General features: G+C 40.4%; 1 protein-coding gene across 3 annotated transcripts in view; it reads left to right on the top strand.

The window, feature by feature from the left end:
* pde1cb (phosphodiesterase 1C, calmodulin-dependent b) overlaps positions 1-19,970 on the top strand; it is a 149,654-nt gene that overhangs the window by 38,206 nt on the left and 91,478 nt on the right. For 2 of the 3 annotated variants that reach the window (XM_034105131.2, XM_071206315.1), the window contains 2 exons: positions 2,451-2,501; positions 3,429-3,594. In XM_034105131.2, coding sequence (XP_033961022.1) covers positions 2,451-2,501; positions 3,429-3,594 — 217 coding nt within the window. Of the gene's footprint in view, positions 1-2,450; positions 2,502-3,428; positions 3,595-18,977; positions 19,509-19,970 lie in introns of those variants that run through there. The other variant, XM_034105132.2, reaches the window with a different exon arrangement.

Here is a 19,970-nt window from a genome sequence, read left to right as displayed (position 1 = left end):
GTCATGAAATAAAATACTCTCGCTCTGGTTGTAGTAAGCATCATATTTCTTCTTCACGTTTTTGCTTTATGATCATATATAGATACATTTCTACAAACATTTCCAATAAAAATACATATAGTTCATCTCCTCTGCGAACAGGAAAATAAAAATGGTGGGGGACACACAATATTACCTTTACAAGCAGTCACCAGAGCAACAGAAAAATACGACAATTGACATATTTTTAATGCCTTGAAAAACGTTGTCATATAACCTTTTTTTTATCTCCCAGTAGTTATAGATTGCTCAATTTACTGGACATGGAAAATCTGTGGACAATCTAATTATTGCTCATATTCATCACAGGCTATAGCTCTGCAAGCGGAAGAGATTGAATGATGTCTACGAACAAACACATGCATCTTTAATATCGCAAATGGCCTTTTCTAAGTCTTTTATCCCACTTTATAATGTGTAAAAATTAACTGTCACAATAGGATGTCCATTGTAGGAATATAATTATAAATGCACAGCTGCAGACTGATACAGAAAAGGACTGTAGAAAAGACTCAAGCTGAACCGAAGCCTGTACAGATCCATTTACGGACACAAACGTGAAGAATGCAATGTCCCGATGGTACACTATAGAGTCCAGATCACTAGGACAAAAGTAGAAATACCATTTCTGGAACATGAAACAAAACAGGGAAGGACAGTGTAGATGATGGTAATTACAGACAACAGAATATTAAAGCATGTTGTCACAGACTGTTCGGGAATAAAGATATCTTACAATGAATACAATTAAATGAATTTGTCTTTATTTGAAGACAGCTGTGAGTTTGCATTGAGCCAATTTGAAAATTGGGAAATGATGACACAGGCTGCTCTTTTATCTCAGGGATCTGGAATGTATTTTCCTTCTTATGATCCTCTTATGAGGGTCCACAAAGGACAGAAAAAAGCCCCATCTCTGATAAGCCTGATCATCCACCCGTTGTGCAACTAAGCTTTGAGCAAGCAGACATCCGTCTCAATCCATGATTTAGTCCTACTGTGCGCCAGGCTAAGAGTCAGTGGCAGTGCTTCAGTGAGCTTGTAGTGGTGCTCTGTCACCAACTAGGACACCATCATGTTACATTTTCTTTTTTTAAGCATGTATGGATATTTTTAGCATCTCAGTCATATTACAACTGTGTACAGTAGTTTGTGCATTTAAATTGTGTTGTTGGTAAAATGTGTAAATATGTAGATTTCCATTTAATTAAATCTCATTGCTGCTACTGCTGCTTATATTACGCTTTTAGTTATGTGTGCCTATATCTATTTATATTACTGCAGTGAGAGAAGCCTACACAGTTTTGTTACCTATATATGATGATAATAAAGATAGTCCTTCCAAAAGACATTTAGCTTGCCCTGGACAATCCATGATTCAAGTCAAATTAATCTGTGATTTGTAGCCTGCAGACACTCGGCTTCAACAGCGGTGATGATGTAACCTCCATCACATGTAATCCTGACTGTTCAGAAGAGTTGTGGTCATTAGTTGCATTGTTTTCTGAAATTAAGCTCTTTACAAGGAGATGATAACGCGCTCTGCATTCACCTGCACCTTAATGCTGCAGACGACTTCCTTTTCACAAATCAGACTCATTTACTTTGATGGCTATGTGGGAAATATATAATTACCTGATCAGGCAGAAAGACCTTCAGAATACGTTTTTGTTAAAACTGGAACACTTGTGACCTCTTCTGAGTGCTTTTTTGCCCTCTTTCTGGTCTTACCTGACTCTTTATGAAACAAGAATAGAAAAAATACAATCAAGATCAAATTCATATTTAGTTTTTAACTGGGGAACACATTTATTGACATTCTGTTGTTGGAGGGAGGGTTCTGTCTTTCTTAAGCTGGCATCTAGTGGCTGATAAAGGAACTGCATCTTCGGGCACATAGCCCTCAAACACTGTGACAGATGCAGCGTTATCAGAAAGATTGACTACAGTGTGCGTCTGTCAGGCATGTACTGTTGTACTATATTGTAATGCTGTGTTTTTGACTTGTTGACTTAATAAAGTTTGTCTTTCTGCTCTCATACCAGGTGCTTTTTAACCTCAAAACACCTTCTAGATGTGGGTGCATATTTGACATACACAGTGTACAACTGTGCGCAGTGTTTAGTTGGCAGAAAATAAATGGAAAAGCCTGTGAGGGCAAGATGCCGTTGATGCTCATTAAAGTAATTGGGCAGCATGTAGCATGTAACAGTCTGAACTAATAACCTTTCTTCATAGTTAAGATTTCCATGTAAACTGTGAAAACTCATACTGTTTGTTGCACATTTAAAGATGGCACATCATTTTGCAGCAAACAAAACTTACAGACGAATAGATTTTCACATAAACCTCAAAAAACCCATATTCTCTGCCATTATTTTATTGTTGTCATCTATATTTTCTTCTTCCAGTGGCAAATGAAGAAGGAGAGAGCTCCAACAGACAACAGGCCAGTTTCGCACGTAAGTGTTAAACATACTATATTAATTTCAATATAAATATAACTATTTAGAAATAATAAGATATAAGCTAGTAAGACTTCCGACCAACTCCATGAATTGAAATGTTATTAAAGCATTATAAATAAATATCCTAACAACATGATTTCCCAGAAATTATTTGCTGTTACTAATAATCATCTCATTGTCTGTATATTTTATTGGGAACTGTTTCTTACCAAAAGTAAATGAATATTAAATTACGTTACATGTCACTTGTTAGACGCTTTTATCCAAAGCGACTTACACACTCAATACTGTGGACAATTTGGGGTGAAGTGTCTTGCCCAGGGACACAACGACATGCTGACTGCAGTGGGGTTTGAACCTGTGACCCCCTGATCCGAACACCAACGCACACCCCACTGCACCACATGTCTACCTAAATAAACAAATACTGTTAATACCAATAATATTAATACTGATTAATATCAACATTACATATATTCTGTTAGTATATTTTATTGTCATAAAAAAAGAGTACAGACATGGGATCAGGGACTAAATAATGGTTGCTTAACCGTGCAACAATGATAGTCCACTAAAGCTACAGCAGAATAAGTGGTAGTAGAAGTGGAAATAGTGTAGTTAACTACTTTGTACTAAAAGTGATCCTTAAAAACTAGCATTGACAGCCTACAGCCACATGGGGGCAGCATTACAAAGGCGTGCACTTGTCTAACTCCCTTTTACTGACACTCTGAAAGCCATGTAGTGGAGATTCAACTAACACCTGTGTCACAAATTGAATTGTGCTCCATGGCACTATAACTAGTAACTCCAATACCACTAAGGCTACCCTCTGTTGGTACTTATTGAATACAAACAAGAGAAATCACAGCATTACACAGTATTCAGACAAAGCCTTTTTGTTGTTTTGTTTTTTTGCAGGCTCAAAGTCCCAGAGTGCTTTGTGGAATGCCATCACGGCGGGGATGGGGATCAAAGGCAAAGAGCAGAAGCCCCCCCTGTCGGACCCTCGCAGTCCTGAAGAGATTCTGGCTGACGATCTCCCTGCAGCCGACCAACCAGACGCCACAGAGAAAACAGCCACCAGGTTTGCTGCTTTAGCAATACATAAATCAAAAAGTTAGTTTATTATCCGTTAATTATTATGGATTCAATCCTGAGTCAGGGTGCAGCGGGACATCGGCAGCCACGTCCAGCTCATTATCTTACACAGGTGTAATTTGCATACACTCGATATTCCTCTTAGCATAGACTGTAGGGACAAAGAAAGGATATATACATAAGCTGGCATCCTTCTGCTTTGTGTATTCATTTGGTAATTTTGGACTTTGATTAACTTGATTATTAAGATGCCTGTTGATTTGAAGTAGGCCCTGCTTGCTTTTTATGAAGAGGAAACCTTCTTTCTGAAATGTAACATTCTTGATACACACACACACACACACACACACACACACACACACACGCACACACACACACAGACACACACACACACACACACACACACACACACACACACACACACACACACACACACACACACACACACACACACACACACACACACACACACACACACACACACATGCATACACACACGGTGCTAATTGCTATGTATGGGCTGCTGACCTCAAGGGACGTGGGCAAGATTGATTCCACCTTGATAACAAGGACTTCAAACCACCATTAACATAATTTGTTGTCACTTTTGGAATATTGAACGTCTTTTAACGCCTGATTCCAATTAACCTTGATGGCTCTGGAGACCGTTACAAATGCCGCAAGTGGCGAGAATAGAGCGTTTGTAAGAGGATACTAAAAATGCACCTTGTGTGAGTGATAACAAGCTTTTGATTGTATGCTAAATAGACAAGGAGTTATTGCAAGCCGATTTGGAAAGACCGCTTTTTCCCCCACACGTTTGTATAGCAAGCATTTCAAAGAGATTTATCATTTATGAGGTGTTTGGTACGAGATTGTGAAAATCCCATTTGACTGTTTCATTTTCTTTCTCTACCTTCTCTGCAATGTCTCACTGCTGTAACACACACTTCTTCTGTAGTGCTTCTCATGCTTTCTCACATGCTTTCTGTTGTTACTCGCCATAGTTCCTTCCTCAGAACGTAGGCCCTTTTTCCAGAGCAGGGGGGTGACAAGGAGAAAGTGATTATCCACTTGACTGGACTCAGCCTGTTCCTTCATTTGAAAAGCTACAGCCTAGATTTGAAAGAAAAACATAGTCAGTGGAGGGGAGCTAAAAGCACTCTCACCTTCCTCAGAGGAAACAGTTCATTTGTCCGCAGAGCCAGTGACTTATTTCAGTGTCATATATTACTGTCATATTAAGACATAGCTTTATATTTTAATCAGGCTGGGGCACACTGCCAAGCACAAGCCAAATGCTGCTAAATCTTTGGCTGGAGCTGAACGATTTGCATTTGTCTTCTGGCCTGCATGAGAATGATTTAATTCAGTACCCTACCTGCTAATGTCTGGTTACCTCCGCCAAGGAGCTTAGGTTTGTTTGTCTGTACGATTCACACTCCTCAGAAGCCAGCTATCTTCTTCTTTACATCTTTGAAATCCGACTAAGATAAGAGAAAGTCTTCGACCTGGAGAGCAGTGGTTAATAGAGGCCGAACCCACAGGGAGTAGCAGGGATCTACATCTGAATGACAGATGGCAAGATTATGGCACAAGGTGATTAAATGACCATGGAACTAGCAGTAATCCATAAAACGATGTAACCACCATGTCACCTCCGAGGCCAAATGCTAGCTGCCGTCCTCCAGGCGATGATAATTAGATTTTATTGGAGAACGGAGCGAGGCATCACGTGAAGTGTGGCAGGCAGGATGGGAGTGAGTGAGTTAAAGGAAAGCAGTCATTACCTTGCGTTGATCGAATGAACATTTTGGTTTTTTCAACCATTGCATTATTTTGCTTAAACTCTTCAGTGAATTTCTCTCCAAGTATTCTAATCACTCATTTATGTTCTTTGCTGGCTGCAGTTAACAATGAAAAAAAAGCTACTTTATTATCTTTTCACCTATTTTTCCAGTTTTCTGATCAGCTGAAAAGCTGCCTGACACTTACGATCCATAGCAGCTACTGTTACGCCCAGTCCTAGGGAAACCTAGGCGCAACACAAAGTGTGCACTCTCTCCTCTTTTCCCACTCCCAAGAACATAGACAATGAGACAGTGAATGCCGTTTGGTCAATTTAATTACCAAAGTTTTCTTTTTAACAAATAAGTGCAACAACCCACAAAACAAACACATCTCTGAACACAAAAATCTTGCCTAACAAATAAGAAAATAAACATACAAGACTCTTACCTACACTGACGTAAAAACAGGTGAAAACGAGAATCAACTAAAAGGAAAAGGGTTTCACACTTTCACGTAGACTTACGGCATGTCCAACAAGGACAGGTTAAAGTTATGTCTATCCTTTCAAGTTTTACAAAATATTCAAGGACAGAAGTACAAAAGGACAGATACAAATATGCAACGGTTGGGAGCAGGAGAAGCTGAGTCAGAGAGAGGGCAGAGTGACGGCATGGCTGCAGCTTAAATGCTCCCCTCTTCAGGTGGACCAATCAGCCTGTTGAAGGTAGCTAATTAGCTAACGGGCACCACCTGCTTGCTCACACACACACACACACACACACACACACACACACACACACACACACACACACACACACACACACACACACACACACACACACGCACACACACACACACACACCATGTATACATCACTTTAAGGGACATTACATTGACTTACATGCATTTCCTGGAGACTTATCCTAACCTTAACCATAACCAACACATGCCTAACCCTAACCCTTAACATTACCCTTAACCTAATCCTAAACCTAACCAAGTCTTCACCCTAAAATGAATGATTCTCCTTATGGGGACCTCCAATTGGTCCCCATAAGGGAGGCGAGTCCCCACACGTGACTATGTAAACAGATTTAGGTCCCCACAAGTATAGTAATGCTAGACCACACACACACACACACACACACACACACACACACACACACACACACACACACACACACACACACACACACACACACACACACACACACACACACACACACACACACACACACACACACACACACAATACAGAAAAATCTCTACACACAATACACATAACGACCAGGGTCGTAACACTGCTGAAACAGCTTTTCCTACAGCACAATGGAGTGCATGCCTACTAGTCACACAGTGAGGGACAGAATATGAAGCCATTAGTGTATAAACACACGCTGACTCATCTGTGTGGCTGGTGTCATGCTGTTGTTTCTGCTCATTAGGGGTGCCTTATGCATTTTAAAGCACTTGCTTGCTGCACAATGGGCTACAAGAGAGTTTTAACGCAGAAGATGAAACTTGCACATTTTGAATGTCTTTGTAGCGTGCTATCGTTTCACTTTTCACCCCAAGGTCCACAGTCACTCACAATTGGACACTTTTAGTCTACTATATGTTTGTATGCAGTGTTGCTATCTTTAACGTACTACTTACTTTTCTTTATGAACACGTTATAACTGTAAGGTGTTTCTTCTTTGTTGATGTAATTTGTGAACCAATCACCTCACTTCACCAATATCAATTTATATGTGATGGTATTACTATGACTTCCCTCCCCCTGATGTTTCCCATTAGGTAGTACAGTATAGCATGTCAATGTTTTTTTTAATTGTCTTCATTCTGCCTGCTGAGCCAGATACTGGTTCTCATTTAGATATCAGCATGTGATTTGAATACAGTATTTTCACTCTGATTTTAATCTTTAAATTGCAACTTTGCTTTCGCAGCAAAACCTTTTAAAGAGCTAAGACATAACAAGCAATTAAGGTTATTGTTATTCTCATCCCAAGAGAAGGGGAAGAGAAAGGGGCAACGTATAGGTTATAACTCATTAGTCAAAATTAGCTTTTTATTACAACCTAAATACTGTTGTATTCCACACTAGTGATTATTCCATTGCGATGTGATGCTAAGAACCAGCATTTAACCATTGTAAAACTTGTAACAGCGAGTCAACATCACTTTCATAATAACATGAATGATATTATAAATAATAAAATCTCTACTAAAGCACTAATAGTTAGAGAGCTTTAACAATGGACAGTCAGAATACAGAGGTGATAAGAGGCTTACCAAGTGGTGACAAGGGACAGAAATATGTATTTGTATTTACTAGATCATTTTGAGTTTTCAAGCTGGTATTCACCGTCCACATGTCAACAAAAACAGTGCTTTCATGTCCAGGGATCTGTTCCTCTGTCTTCCCAATAACAAGAAAGTGACGGGAAACAAGAAAGCAATAACACAAACAGACATTCAGTCGCCAAAAGCCTCACAGACACACTCCAGTTCTCACAGCCGCTGAACCTCAGACAGTCTTCTGTGGTCAGCTGTGAGATGTATCTGCTGGTTAATTGGACGCTGTGTACCGCTGTGAACTTTACAGTTGATTAAGGCGGCTGTCTCAATCCTTGCAGCCCACAGTTTTGGAGGCTGACCCGCAGGTTCAGAGACCCCCGCTGACATCCCCTGCGCAGCAACAGCCTCCATCACTAGCCTCACTAGCCGGCTAATGAGCCTCCGCTGGCCAGTGTGACTGCGAGCACATGGGTGAATGGCAGCGCTATCCATCAATGTGATTGAGGCGTGACCTCACAGTTATGATGTTAAAGAGCTGTATGACTGCCGTGTGCCACATGACCTCACATCATCAGAATTGTGTTTTTATACACTTTGAATGGGCAGTGTTTTAAGTAACAAAAACAAAACAAAAATGTTACCTATGCTAATCCTCTTATGACTTTCAAAGACAGAATTTCCCAAAGTCTGAACTTCTAGCTGCAGAGACAGTATATACATATTGTTTGGGGTTTGCATAGATCAATATGTTTTTACCCTTGTGTCAAGCCTTCAAACGTTCACACTTTGTTTGGTTATTGATTAAAGTATAAATCAATAGAGGCTCTTGAGGGTTTTCTACGGAGCCCTGGAGGGTTCATTGAGAGAAAAATAAATAAAACGTGGCCACGCTTTAGTAACTCGTGCGCACGCTGTAGTAAGTGCGCACGAGTTACTAAAGCATGCGCACGAGTTAATAAAGCATGGCCTCGTTTTATTTAAATTGAGGGATTCCTGTCCGTGACTCACAGAATCTGCTGCTGCCCACAGCTGTTTTATTGAAGGAAAACATCCTTCACTTTATGAAATCTCTGCGGCACCAGTGGCCTGTACTATGAAGCAGGATTTGCTATTTACTATTCATTCATGAAGTATGACGCTGCGCTGTCAGCACGCGTCTCCATGTTTGTGATTGGTCAAATGTTGGTAACCCCGTCCCTTTCACGTGAACGCGCTCTCAGCCGGACAGAGAAACCCTGGTTGATTTGCTGAGTTAATAACCAGCTTCGTAGGACCGCTTAGCGACATCGCGTTTGTTAGGGTTAGTTAAGCCGGGTAAATCAAACATATCCAGGGTCTGTTGAACTGGCTTCGTCGTACAGGGCACTGGAGGCAGTAACGTGTAATTCAGCAGAATCTGAGAAGAGCAGCACCAGCTGCAAAGAGGTGCCTTTTACTGTTTACTTCACTGCGTTGCCCTTCATTAGAACCGCTGGATAGAGATCGAGGCTGCTACGTTTAACCACACACACCTCTACACACATCGAACTACCAGAGTATTCCCCCTTGTTTTATGAAGGATATGTCCTGTCACCGGGGCGCATGCTGTGTGTGTGTGTGTGTGTGTGTGTGTGTGTGTGTGTGTGTGTGTGTGTGTGTGTGTGTGTGTGTGTGTGTGTGTGTGTGTGTGTGTGTGTGTGTGTGTGTGTGTGTGTGTGCTCAGCTCCACTCTGTGTGTGCGTGTTCGGTGTGTTTGTGTGTGTCCGACACCCCCGGCATTTGTTTTCAAATTACCACGAACAGTAATTTACACAAATCTGGTTCTCCATAGTTATATGTGTATTCCCAAGTGAAAGAAATTCGTTTAATCTTAATCTCGATGTGCTATAGTCCTGCCGGAGTGCACCGGAATGAACGATACTATCATAAACAAATGCCCACACACACACAAAACGAGGCCACGCTTTAGTAACTCGTGCGCACGCTTTAGTAACTCGTGCGCACGAGTTACTAAAGCGTGCGCACGTTTTATTTATTTTTCTCTCGGTGAACCCTCCAGGGCTCCGTAGTTTTCCATCTTGGTTTATTTAAATATATCTTTGTATTTTTTTTTTTTTAATAATAATGTGCAAGTATAAATGTGAGTTACATAGAACTCCTTTGTAATCAAACCAATTAATGTAACAATTGTTGAGCCATGAATAGTCCTCTCTTTCCAGGCTTTGCCCAGACAGTACAGTATGTCGTTGTCAGGTTAATATAATAATAGGATCGGAACAGTAATAGGTTGAACAGTAATAGGTTGAAGCAGAGCTATTTAATAGAAGAGTTACGACACCGGAAGTCCAAAAACGGTTATCGTCACGTGGTTCATGTAGACGAGGATCGTTCCCCGGAAGTTCATGGCGGGCAATGTGAATGCATTGATAACAGGAGATAGAACTACGATTTTTGGTAATTATTAGTGAATAAAGGTTTTGATTTGCAATATTTATACAACAAATCGATATGTGTATGTATTTACATCAATATGTTTTAAAAAATAAAATCGAATTTGCTAATATTAAGTGATAATATTAGGATTAGTGTGAACAACTAGTTTACATGTTACTAACAGTGCCTTGGTTAAAGAGCCTGTTGCTGTTTATTTATAGCTTTGAATTCTTTCAAACCAATATTATCTTCTTAAACTTGTATGGTAGTCAGGAGCATCACTTTCTAATGTTTATTGATACATTTAGAGGGAGGGGATCTAAAGTAATGCTTTAAAATTCAGATTGGATTCATTTCTACCATTTTCTTAAATTCATGGTAGTTTCAGTAATCCCCTGGTAATTGAGGACACAAGTTATCTAAATGACTAATGTCGTCTTTATGGCTTTCAGAAAGGACAGGAGACCGACAGGATATGATGATGATGTTAAATGTGTTGTTTTAGGAACATCCATTGCAAATACATGGAATTCAATAAACATAGAAGAGCATATCATGCAGTTTGTCGGTGCCTTTTCCTCCGTGTTGTCCTGGTTTGCTGTGCTGCCTCCTAGTCGCCACCATGGTTTGCTGTGCTGCCTCCTAGTCGCCACCATGGTTTGATGTGCTGCCTGGGGATGCTCAAATCGCTCAGAGAAAGGAGTACGAATGTACGGCTTCCCCACTGACACAGAGCGGAGGAAAAAATGGCTGGCTCAAGTCAGCAGGAGCAATTTCACGACCAACAGCAACAAAATATGTGATGTAATTATATACAAACACTGCATTTGCACTTTTTCACAAAACGAAAACCACACCATTGGGAGAGCTTAATGTTTTGTTTAATACAAAAAAACAGGGAAAGGCTTGAAAAACACTGAGAGTTGAGACTCAGGGTGCAGGGTGAGGGTCTCAGTGCAGGTATTCAGGCTCCATTGAATCCCCCTCTGGTTCTTGTGCTGAGAGAGGGAGCAAGAGACAGGAGAAAGGGTTATACACACCTATATAGCACACCTATTGCCTTGGGGAGATAACGTGTTTACTTATATAAAACAGTAGTATTAAACGTACCTTGTGTTTTCACTCTCACTTAAGTCCCTCTCCCTTTGCCATCAATCCAAAATCAGCTGAGCTGCAACATTATACAGACAGGTAATAATCAACAGAATCACAAGGACACAATATGGCTCTGCTAAAAACACTCACTCTTACACGCACCAAAGTTATATTTAACTCCCTCCACCCCCGCATACAATCCCGTTTAGAAGCCCCTCTTCTCTAATTCAACAACGTTGGACGAAATGACATTAAGAGAACGGAATTTACAATTAAAAGGCTGTTCAACGTGTGTTGCTAACTTGCTTCGGTATGCTAGCTTAATCTGTTATCTGTAAACGTTCCCTAAATCTACTAATTTAGGGATAATCCACTGACATCCTTTAATACACATGTTCATTTGAATCAGATGTACTGATAATATCCGCAATATACATCTTTAAACTTCTTCTTACCTTTAAAAGTCCGTCACGAACGGTGTATTATGCTGCAACTCCACAGCTCTGCCAGCCTTGGCGCTAACTTCCGGGGAACGATTGAGAGGCTCCACGATCCGCCATTGCTGTAAAAAAGTGGTCCATTGGAGTGAACGGAGATGTCGTAACTCTTCTATTAAATGGCTCTGGGTTGAAGGTTCTTAGGCGGGCAGCAGAGTGAGTCTTCTGTTGTGATGTTGTTGTGATGTTTGTCACTTTGAGCTGCGTGAGTTACAGTGAGTGTGGTGTGTCCACAGCCTTGAACCTGAAGTGACCTCATGGACAGAAATGTAGCATCTTTAATGGACTATTTTTATGGTGGTCAGAATTATAGTCGGGACAGAGAAATACATTTATCGAACAAAATACAAACAATACATATCAGCAATTGCATCAATAAATAGTGCTTTGAATAGCTTTTTAAAAAAGAACAGTGTGATTTTTGGAGTGTGACAATGTACATTTTTCATAATCTTTTTTATTTTTACTTTCAAGAATACATTGTCCTCTTTGGTTAGGGAAATGTGCCGTCACTGCTCGGATTGAACATCGAATTGTCCAGTTAATAGAAAAGCTGAATGAAGTGGTATTTTGATATACAATTCACTGAAACCCAATTTATCCATGTACTGTAAAAGACAAGTGTTTGCATCAGCTATTCACCAAAATAAAAAGATACACACGACAAGATATTGGCAATGACTAAAATAACTCTTCTGTGAAAAGGATTCTATTACTTTGTATCTCAATGAGTACACCCAACGCCAGAGCTATTTGCTCTAAGCTGCTTTAAAGACGTTGTTTGGGTTATCCATTCTGTATATAGACTAAACGGTCTCCTCCCAATGGCTCTCACTAACTCTAGCTTAGACAGCCTACTTTACTCTACCTGTCCTGTGGGAATGAGCGATAAACCAGTGGACAGTTGAGGAAATACTCTCCCAAGGTGACATCATTTAGTGACCAAATCAAAAGTTAAACACAGTTATGGTGACTTGATAAGGTGGTCTGAAACTTGGCTGAAATGGGATTGTAATGTTGCTAAAGTCATAGAAAGTGGACATATTGGTCATAAATGCGCACATAATAAGCCATTATATCAGAATGTCAGTTCAACACAAATAGGAGTGTACAGCCATGCTAGCAGCTGAGCTAAGGTTTTACTCTGGCACAGCAGTAGCTTTTGAGATATTTTACTGAATGAATGAAAATGTGAACCTGGTGTTGGAAGTACAAGAAAAGTCCTAAGAAAACAAGTCATGAGAGTCTACTTTCAAGGGACTTTTATAATGCTTATGTTGCAAATGTCATGACATTCATTGGATATATTATCATTACATTTTCTAAACAGACAAATCCGAATTGTAGGCAGAAAAAGACAACAAACCCAGATGACACAGTCACACTGAATTAGGCATGAAAATCACTCACCTTTCGGCGAAATTCGCCGTTTTGAATCCAAAATAGGTCGTTTGTGTGATTAATGTAGATCTGCAATACAAATATTTTTGGGGTATGGGGGGGTCTGGGACCCCGAGTAATCTGCGGCCGCGAGCTGTTATGTGCCATCATGACACGCATGGTGTTCTTTTTTTATATATTATAATGCAGCGCGAGCTGTCTGCTCGAGTCTTCCTGCCTGCCGGCTCTGCTGCTCCGCGATGATGGTCTAGCTTCAGCAGCCACATTACCTACAGGTGCGTTCGTTAATATTAACTGTGCGGTCCGGAGTCACTGTGGCACAGACTGGACCGCTGGTGAACAGCTGTTAGAACGGGCCGTTCAGGTGTTCAGAGCAGAGCTCCCTGTCGGAGCGCAGAGCGTGATGTGCACTGAAAAGTTTTTCTGTCGCAATATTTTCGTTGAGCTAGCTAGCTAGCATACATTGTCACCATCTGCTAACGTTAGCTTTAACCTTAGTTTTCTAATAGTTTTTTTTTCATGGGCTATACACGGAGGTGGTATAAGTATAGATCTTGTACTAGAGTAAAAGTAGAAGTACTCAGATCTTGTACTTGATTAAAAGCAGAAATACTCAGATCTTGTACTTGAGTAAAAGTAGAAGTACTCAGATCTTGTACTTGATTAAAAGTAGAAGTACTCAGATCTTGTACTTGAGTAAAAGTAGAAGTACTCAGATCTTGTACTTGAGTAAAAGTAGAAGTACTCAGATCTTGTACTTGATTAAAAGCAGAAATATTCAGATCTTGTACTTGAGTAAAAGTAGAAGTACTCAGGTCTTGTACTTGAGTAAAAGTAGAAGTACCAGAGTGTAGGAAGGAACATTCTGTTAGTAAAAGTACTGCATTCAAAATGTTCCTCAAGTAAAAGTAGAACAGTATTCTCATCAAAATATAGTGAAAGTAGCGACAGTAAAAGCAGTCGTTGTGCAGATTGGTTTATTTCAGAATAATATATATGATATGTTTTATAATGATTGATCATGAAAGTGTTCTCAAAGCTGGTGAAGGTGCAGCTAGTCTGAAGGACTTTGTATACTGCAGGGTAGCTTGTGAATTTACTCCAGGTATAACTAAAGTCTGATTCAACACTTGATTAGATTTCACATCATTCACATCTGTGAAGTAACTAAAGGTATTAATACATTACACTACGAGTGGAGTCAAAGTACACCATTTACCTCTGAACTGTAGAGGAGAAGAAGAACAAAGTAGCAAAACATTGAAATACTTAAATAAAGTACTAGTATCTCAAAATTGTACCCAAGTATAGTACTTGTTGAGTTTATGAACTTAGTTACTTAACACCAGTGGCTATAAAGATAGAAAGACTAAGCCTTGCACAGAGGCATGACAATACATTTTCAAAATGCTCAACAGTGCTGCCAGAATTATAAACTGACTGCTACACCATTAAAATAAATGCTTTTACATATTTCTATTAGATGTGACTCTTTAGCGTTTCTGTTATTATTAACACTGCTGCTTTAGTTGTTCTGACTGCTAACATCCTGTTATTCCTCATTTTAAAGCCGATATTCCGTGGGGTCGGGGGGCTCGGATCCTTGTCACCTTTTCCATACCTGATGAGTTTGCATCCCTGATAATACTTAGTAAGGAGGCCATAATATGTTTGACTCATGGCTGAAGTTAAGTTTCTTCTGGGGGAGCATGCCTCCGAACCCCCCTAGAGGGATAATATACTTCTCATCTTTTTCACCCCTGACCCGTTTTCATGCCTGAATTATACATCATTATAACAACACATCAGAGAAGACGTGGATGGATGGAATAAACTCCCAATCTCTGTAATTGGTCGTGTTTCAATTGTCGAAAATTAACTATCGATTTCCCATGACCCCTGTTAACCCGCCCCTGGGCTCTTTTTCCTCCTTAAATGTATCAGTCAATTCATTCTATTGGAATGGTAAACGGCCCATAATATAATTAACTGCACTCTAAAAATCCAGCTTCAGTGAACGGAAGCAGATTCTTCATGTCATACAACTACAACAATCAGCTTTCAGCTAAATGAATGTATAGTTGCCTACATCTCCACCTTTTATTGACCTTCCCAATGAGCTAAATACATAGCAATCCTTGTGATTATTGTTAATATCCTGACTCTGAAGGTCAGACAGATATGGTCATGAATGTAATTTCTTCCCCACTTCCTGAGTTAAAATATATTTCCGTTTAGTGTGTAAGACACTGATTTACTTTCATAGTTATTGAAATATTTGGTTGACTGACCATCCGTACTCAAATGCTTAAGCCTGATTGTTTCCTTCCTCATGTTAGTCTTCAGTTGAGCTGTTGTAAGCCTCACCTTTGACCTACAGTATATGAAGCTCTCTTGGGGCGGAACTAATGGGAAGTTTCTTCTCAGTTTCTTTTTTTCACCTCCATCACGCTGCAAATAAATGTAGCTTTATGGCCGGATGCCCTCAATCTCTCCAACCCATCCTTCCATCTCCACTACATCCAATCCAGAAAAATAAATTAAGTATAGATAGAAAACCATACTGTAATTTGTGATAGATGATGTTCACCAAAATGTGGTCATTACTGCAAAGGCGATTGGTATTTTGATGCATAAATATCCTTATCACCGCCTGGGAATTTAAATGAGATTTAAATTTTTCATGTACCTCCAAATGACCGGGGCTGTTAATGTCTTGAATTCGATGTGTGAGCTTCGAGGGAGAATGAGCACAGTGACAAGAATTTGTTACCAGAGCGTAATTTCCCTGCACGTCCCTTTGTCATAGTCATGCGAGTAATTCATTCTCCCAAGACTTGATTCATTAGGCCTTTTTTGTGAGCAGTTCTAATTAATCAGGGACATATTTTGATGATCATTATGAGAAGGGACACAATCAATTTTGGCTCTTGTGTTGGTTCATCAATCTGGAGATTGAAGGAAATGCTGGCTTCATGACCCATGCAGACATATGTTATTGTTGTATATGCTCCCAACACAATTTGCTATATTTGCTTCAGATCCTTTGAACTTGTTTTTGGAGGGCTATTTTTGTAACATTTTGCATGCTTTGTGTGGACGGGTGTCTATATCAGCTCATTCCTCAGATCCCTCAGCAAGAAATAAGCAATTGGCGACAGACGTCCATGTATCCCATATATTTAATGGCACGCTCAAAATGTGTCTACCCTCCAATAGTTAACACTAGCCCAATTGCCATAGTCCACAAGGTGTTTAAATAATTTGGCGATGTAATTAAGTGCTAAGGCCCGGGGGCCACATTTCTCTCAGCAACATTGCATTCTTCTAAATGCTTTTTTTTTTGCATCAGAGAAATGTTGTTTTGCTTGTGAATTTGGGATGCTATACATATTTTCTTTTATTATTAATAATAGAGCTTTTTGTTCAGCAAGAATCAAACATCTTGAGAGTTGTCAAATATGAGAGATCCACATCATAGCAGCTGACGGATATATACCTAATGTTACCACAGATGCACATTTTAAAGAAGTATAGATGGGGGTAAGTCACCTCACAATTAATGTCCAATACCTATATTAAGTGCAAGTACAGGAAGTAGTATTCCCATTTTGTTGAGAGGCGGAAAGAAAAGGAAGGAGAGATACACCTTTTACTTGTACTTGTAAAAGGTGTATCCAGTCATGCCTTCTCCCTCTTCCACATTCCTGGCCAATCACTGCATCACATGAGTATTTTGAAACTGGTATTATCAGACCCACTCCATCCCCAATTCTGACATCAGAGAGGCTTTAGGGAGGTGGCTTCAGACTTTGTTGGATCATGTGATACACTTCAGCTGAAGCACACTTGCATCTTAACCATTTACCATATATCTGCCTTAACAACAAACTATCCCGAGCTGAAGCCATACTGTTACTATTCAAAGTTTTGTCATGGAGTTAGAAAAAAAAAAGAAGTACCATCTAATGCTGAATCATCTAACTTGCTGGTTTGGAGGTGTAAAGGATGGCGGTTATTCAAAAATCTGATTCTCAAGAGTCAGCTGCTGTAAACTTTCTCTACTTAGCTAGCACTAAAATGGTACGCATAAACACTCGATTCTAAGTGCAATGCAGCTTGAATTTACTTTCCTCGTCCTTGAAGTGTTTTTGATGGAAACCTTTCTCCCCAGGCTCAACCTTGTTCAGTGTCACATTAGGTCCTTGGGGTGTGAACCCGTGAACAGCGTGCAGTGAAACATGACACTACTGTTGAGGTTTCCCCTACAGTTGACCTGTCAACTCTGGCTGGACATCTCCTGGGGGCTAACCTACCTCCTCAAACAGGGAGAAAAATAAGTGATGAAAAGTGGCTTCAAACAAACAGCTAGAAAAAGAAAGAAAGCCAAAGATATAGGGGGGAAGAGACTTTGATAAGTGCGCCTTTGAAGAGAACATCAGCAGGCTTCATGGCTCTCAGACAGACCTCTCTCCTCCCTCCTCACAGAGGACCCCTCTCAGCAGATGAAAGCAGGATCCTCTTTGAGGTGGCGCCCTGGCATTAGGCCTGCATCCTGCATCAGGTAATTGAAAGACCTAAGAGCATGGTGGGGAGCTTGAAGAAAAGGGGGGTCTGGCCTGAGTCATCCTTGCAAGGTTTGGACTTGAAGAAAATGTGAAGACTCATTGTTGTTTTTGCTAGACATTCAGTGAGAAAGCAGCTAGCTAAAGTGGAGAAACAGAAGAAAAGTAAGCAGCAGAAATGGCTCAAAAGGTTATAGAAGTTTGTATTTGAATATATAATTCAAAAATAGCAATGTTGATATCACAACCAGAGAGCTGCATGGCATCAAGAAAATGTAATGGCTCATTAAAGCAATCAATCAATCAATCAATCAATCAATCAATCAATCAATCAATCAATCAATCAATCAATCAATCAATCAATGTTTAATTGTATAAGAGTGGCATTCATAGTGGCATAGCTTTACAAGTCAAAATGTCCAGACTGGGAAAAACAGAAACTAGAGTATTCAACATACTGTATTTAGTACGCTACTACTAATGCAGAATTCATATTATAGGGAATATACACATAATATATGCAGGACCTATTGTGTCGTGATTGCTCGGATGGCTGCCGGTAACAAAGAACCTCTTAAAATCTTACATTTCAAACTGGACTGGTAACTGCCGAATGTTCTGAGGAAATGAAGCGGAGAGGACATGTTGCCTACACAAGTGTACATGCTATAAAGGGATGTGTGTAAAGAGAAAGAAACATAGACAGGGAGAATAATATCGTATCTGGGGGGGATTGAATATGGGACGGCCCTATGTGCTCAATGGATCAGAGTAATCTCAGTCAAATCAGAGTCAATGCCTTGTCTGCACGCTCTTTAATCCTCTCTGGCATGACATTTAATATGTTGTACAGCAAATGTATTATCTGCATTTTCAGACAAATACATTATAGCTGTCTCATACGCAGCAATGTTGATCCACGCTGCTCATGAAGTCTGTATTTGTTTCATTACATTAACCTTCACATCACTGGTGAAATAAGCGCACGTCTCAATCAATCAGAGGGTACAAAATAAGAACAGAAGCTGTGTCATTTTTGCACACTTCCCGTTTAAATTCTCCAACCATATATTTGCTGACATTAATCCACGTCGCTTACACCTTTTTCTCCTATAGATATCTCCCTCAGATTCCTCTCCATCCCCACTCGTTTTCCTCCCTCCGTTTCTTTCCTCCAGTGGATGAAACAGAGCACGGTTTCTCATGATCAGCCGGGCTCCTCCCTCTCTTTGACTGGTGGTGTTCCTCCTCCCTCCCTCTTGTGTGGAGAGCTCGGCAGTGTGCGTTAATCCCGGATTGCACTGCCCTGCCGTCTGCGTGCCGTTGTTGCTGGGAGAGCATGGCACGGCTCCAGGACCCCTGTGCTCACACGGGAGAGGAGTGAACGAATGAGAGAGAGAGTGACAAGAGAGGGAAGAGGTAGAGTCGGGCTGTTTCACCACTGTCACAGCTGCTTGAGCATTGAGTGTTGTTGAGTTTCAATCACACACACTCTGTCACATAAACAAGGGAGAAAACAAGAGGAGAAAGGAAGGATGACGGACAGTTTGTCGCAGCTTTGGGTGCATATGTGATAGAAGAGAGGAAACCTCGGTCACGTCCCGGGTTCCACCACACAGCAACTTCTCTCTGCTCCGTGCTGCGTCTTCCTCTTGCTCACAGTTAAGAGGGATTAAACTTTTTTTTTTTTTTTTTAAATCTCCTGTTGGCACATCCGGAAGTCTTTGAGTTTCCGTCATGGAGTCTCCCACTAAAGAGATCGAGGAGTTTGAAAGCACGTCCCTGAAGTACCTGCAGCCGGAACAGATTGAAAAGATTTGGCTCAGGCTCCGAGGACTGTGAGTATATTCACTTTGACTTTTTTGTGTGTATGTCTATGAATATGCTCTGTGTATCTTTGCATGAATGAAGTTTGTGCTTGAGCTTTAAATATTTTCAAGTGAATTTATCTGTAATATTTTTTCTGTAAAAGCTTAATTGATATCACAAACACAAACGTACAGCATGTTTTCATAGTGAGAGCTAGACTCCACACTGGTTTTGTTTACAGTGTGTTACTGTGTGCGTGTATGTGTGTGTGTGTGTTTGTGTGTGTGTGTGTGTGTGTGTGTGTGTGTGTGTGTGTGTGTGTGTGTGTGTGTGTGTGTGTGTGTGTGTGTGTGTGTGTGTGTGTGTGTCAGTTTGTATGAAAGAGAGAGAGATAGAGAGATTTGAATTACTCAACAGCTCTGAGCTATTTTCTTTGAACTATTTAAATGGTTTCTTCATTTGAAGGCAAGAAAGAAAGGGAAAGTAAGTCA

The sequence above is a fragment of the Pseudochaenichthys georgianus genome, chromosome 17 (assembly GCF_902827115.2).
Source record: "Pseudochaenichthys georgianus chromosome 17, fPseGeo1.2, whole genome shotgun sequence".
Classification (NCBI taxonomy): Eukaryota; Metazoa; Chordata; class Actinopteri; order Perciformes; family Channichthyidae; genus Pseudochaenichthys; species Pseudochaenichthys georgianus.
The sequence above is the reverse complement of the archived record's forward strand: the minus strand, read 5'-3'. Positions and strand labels throughout refer to the sequence as shown.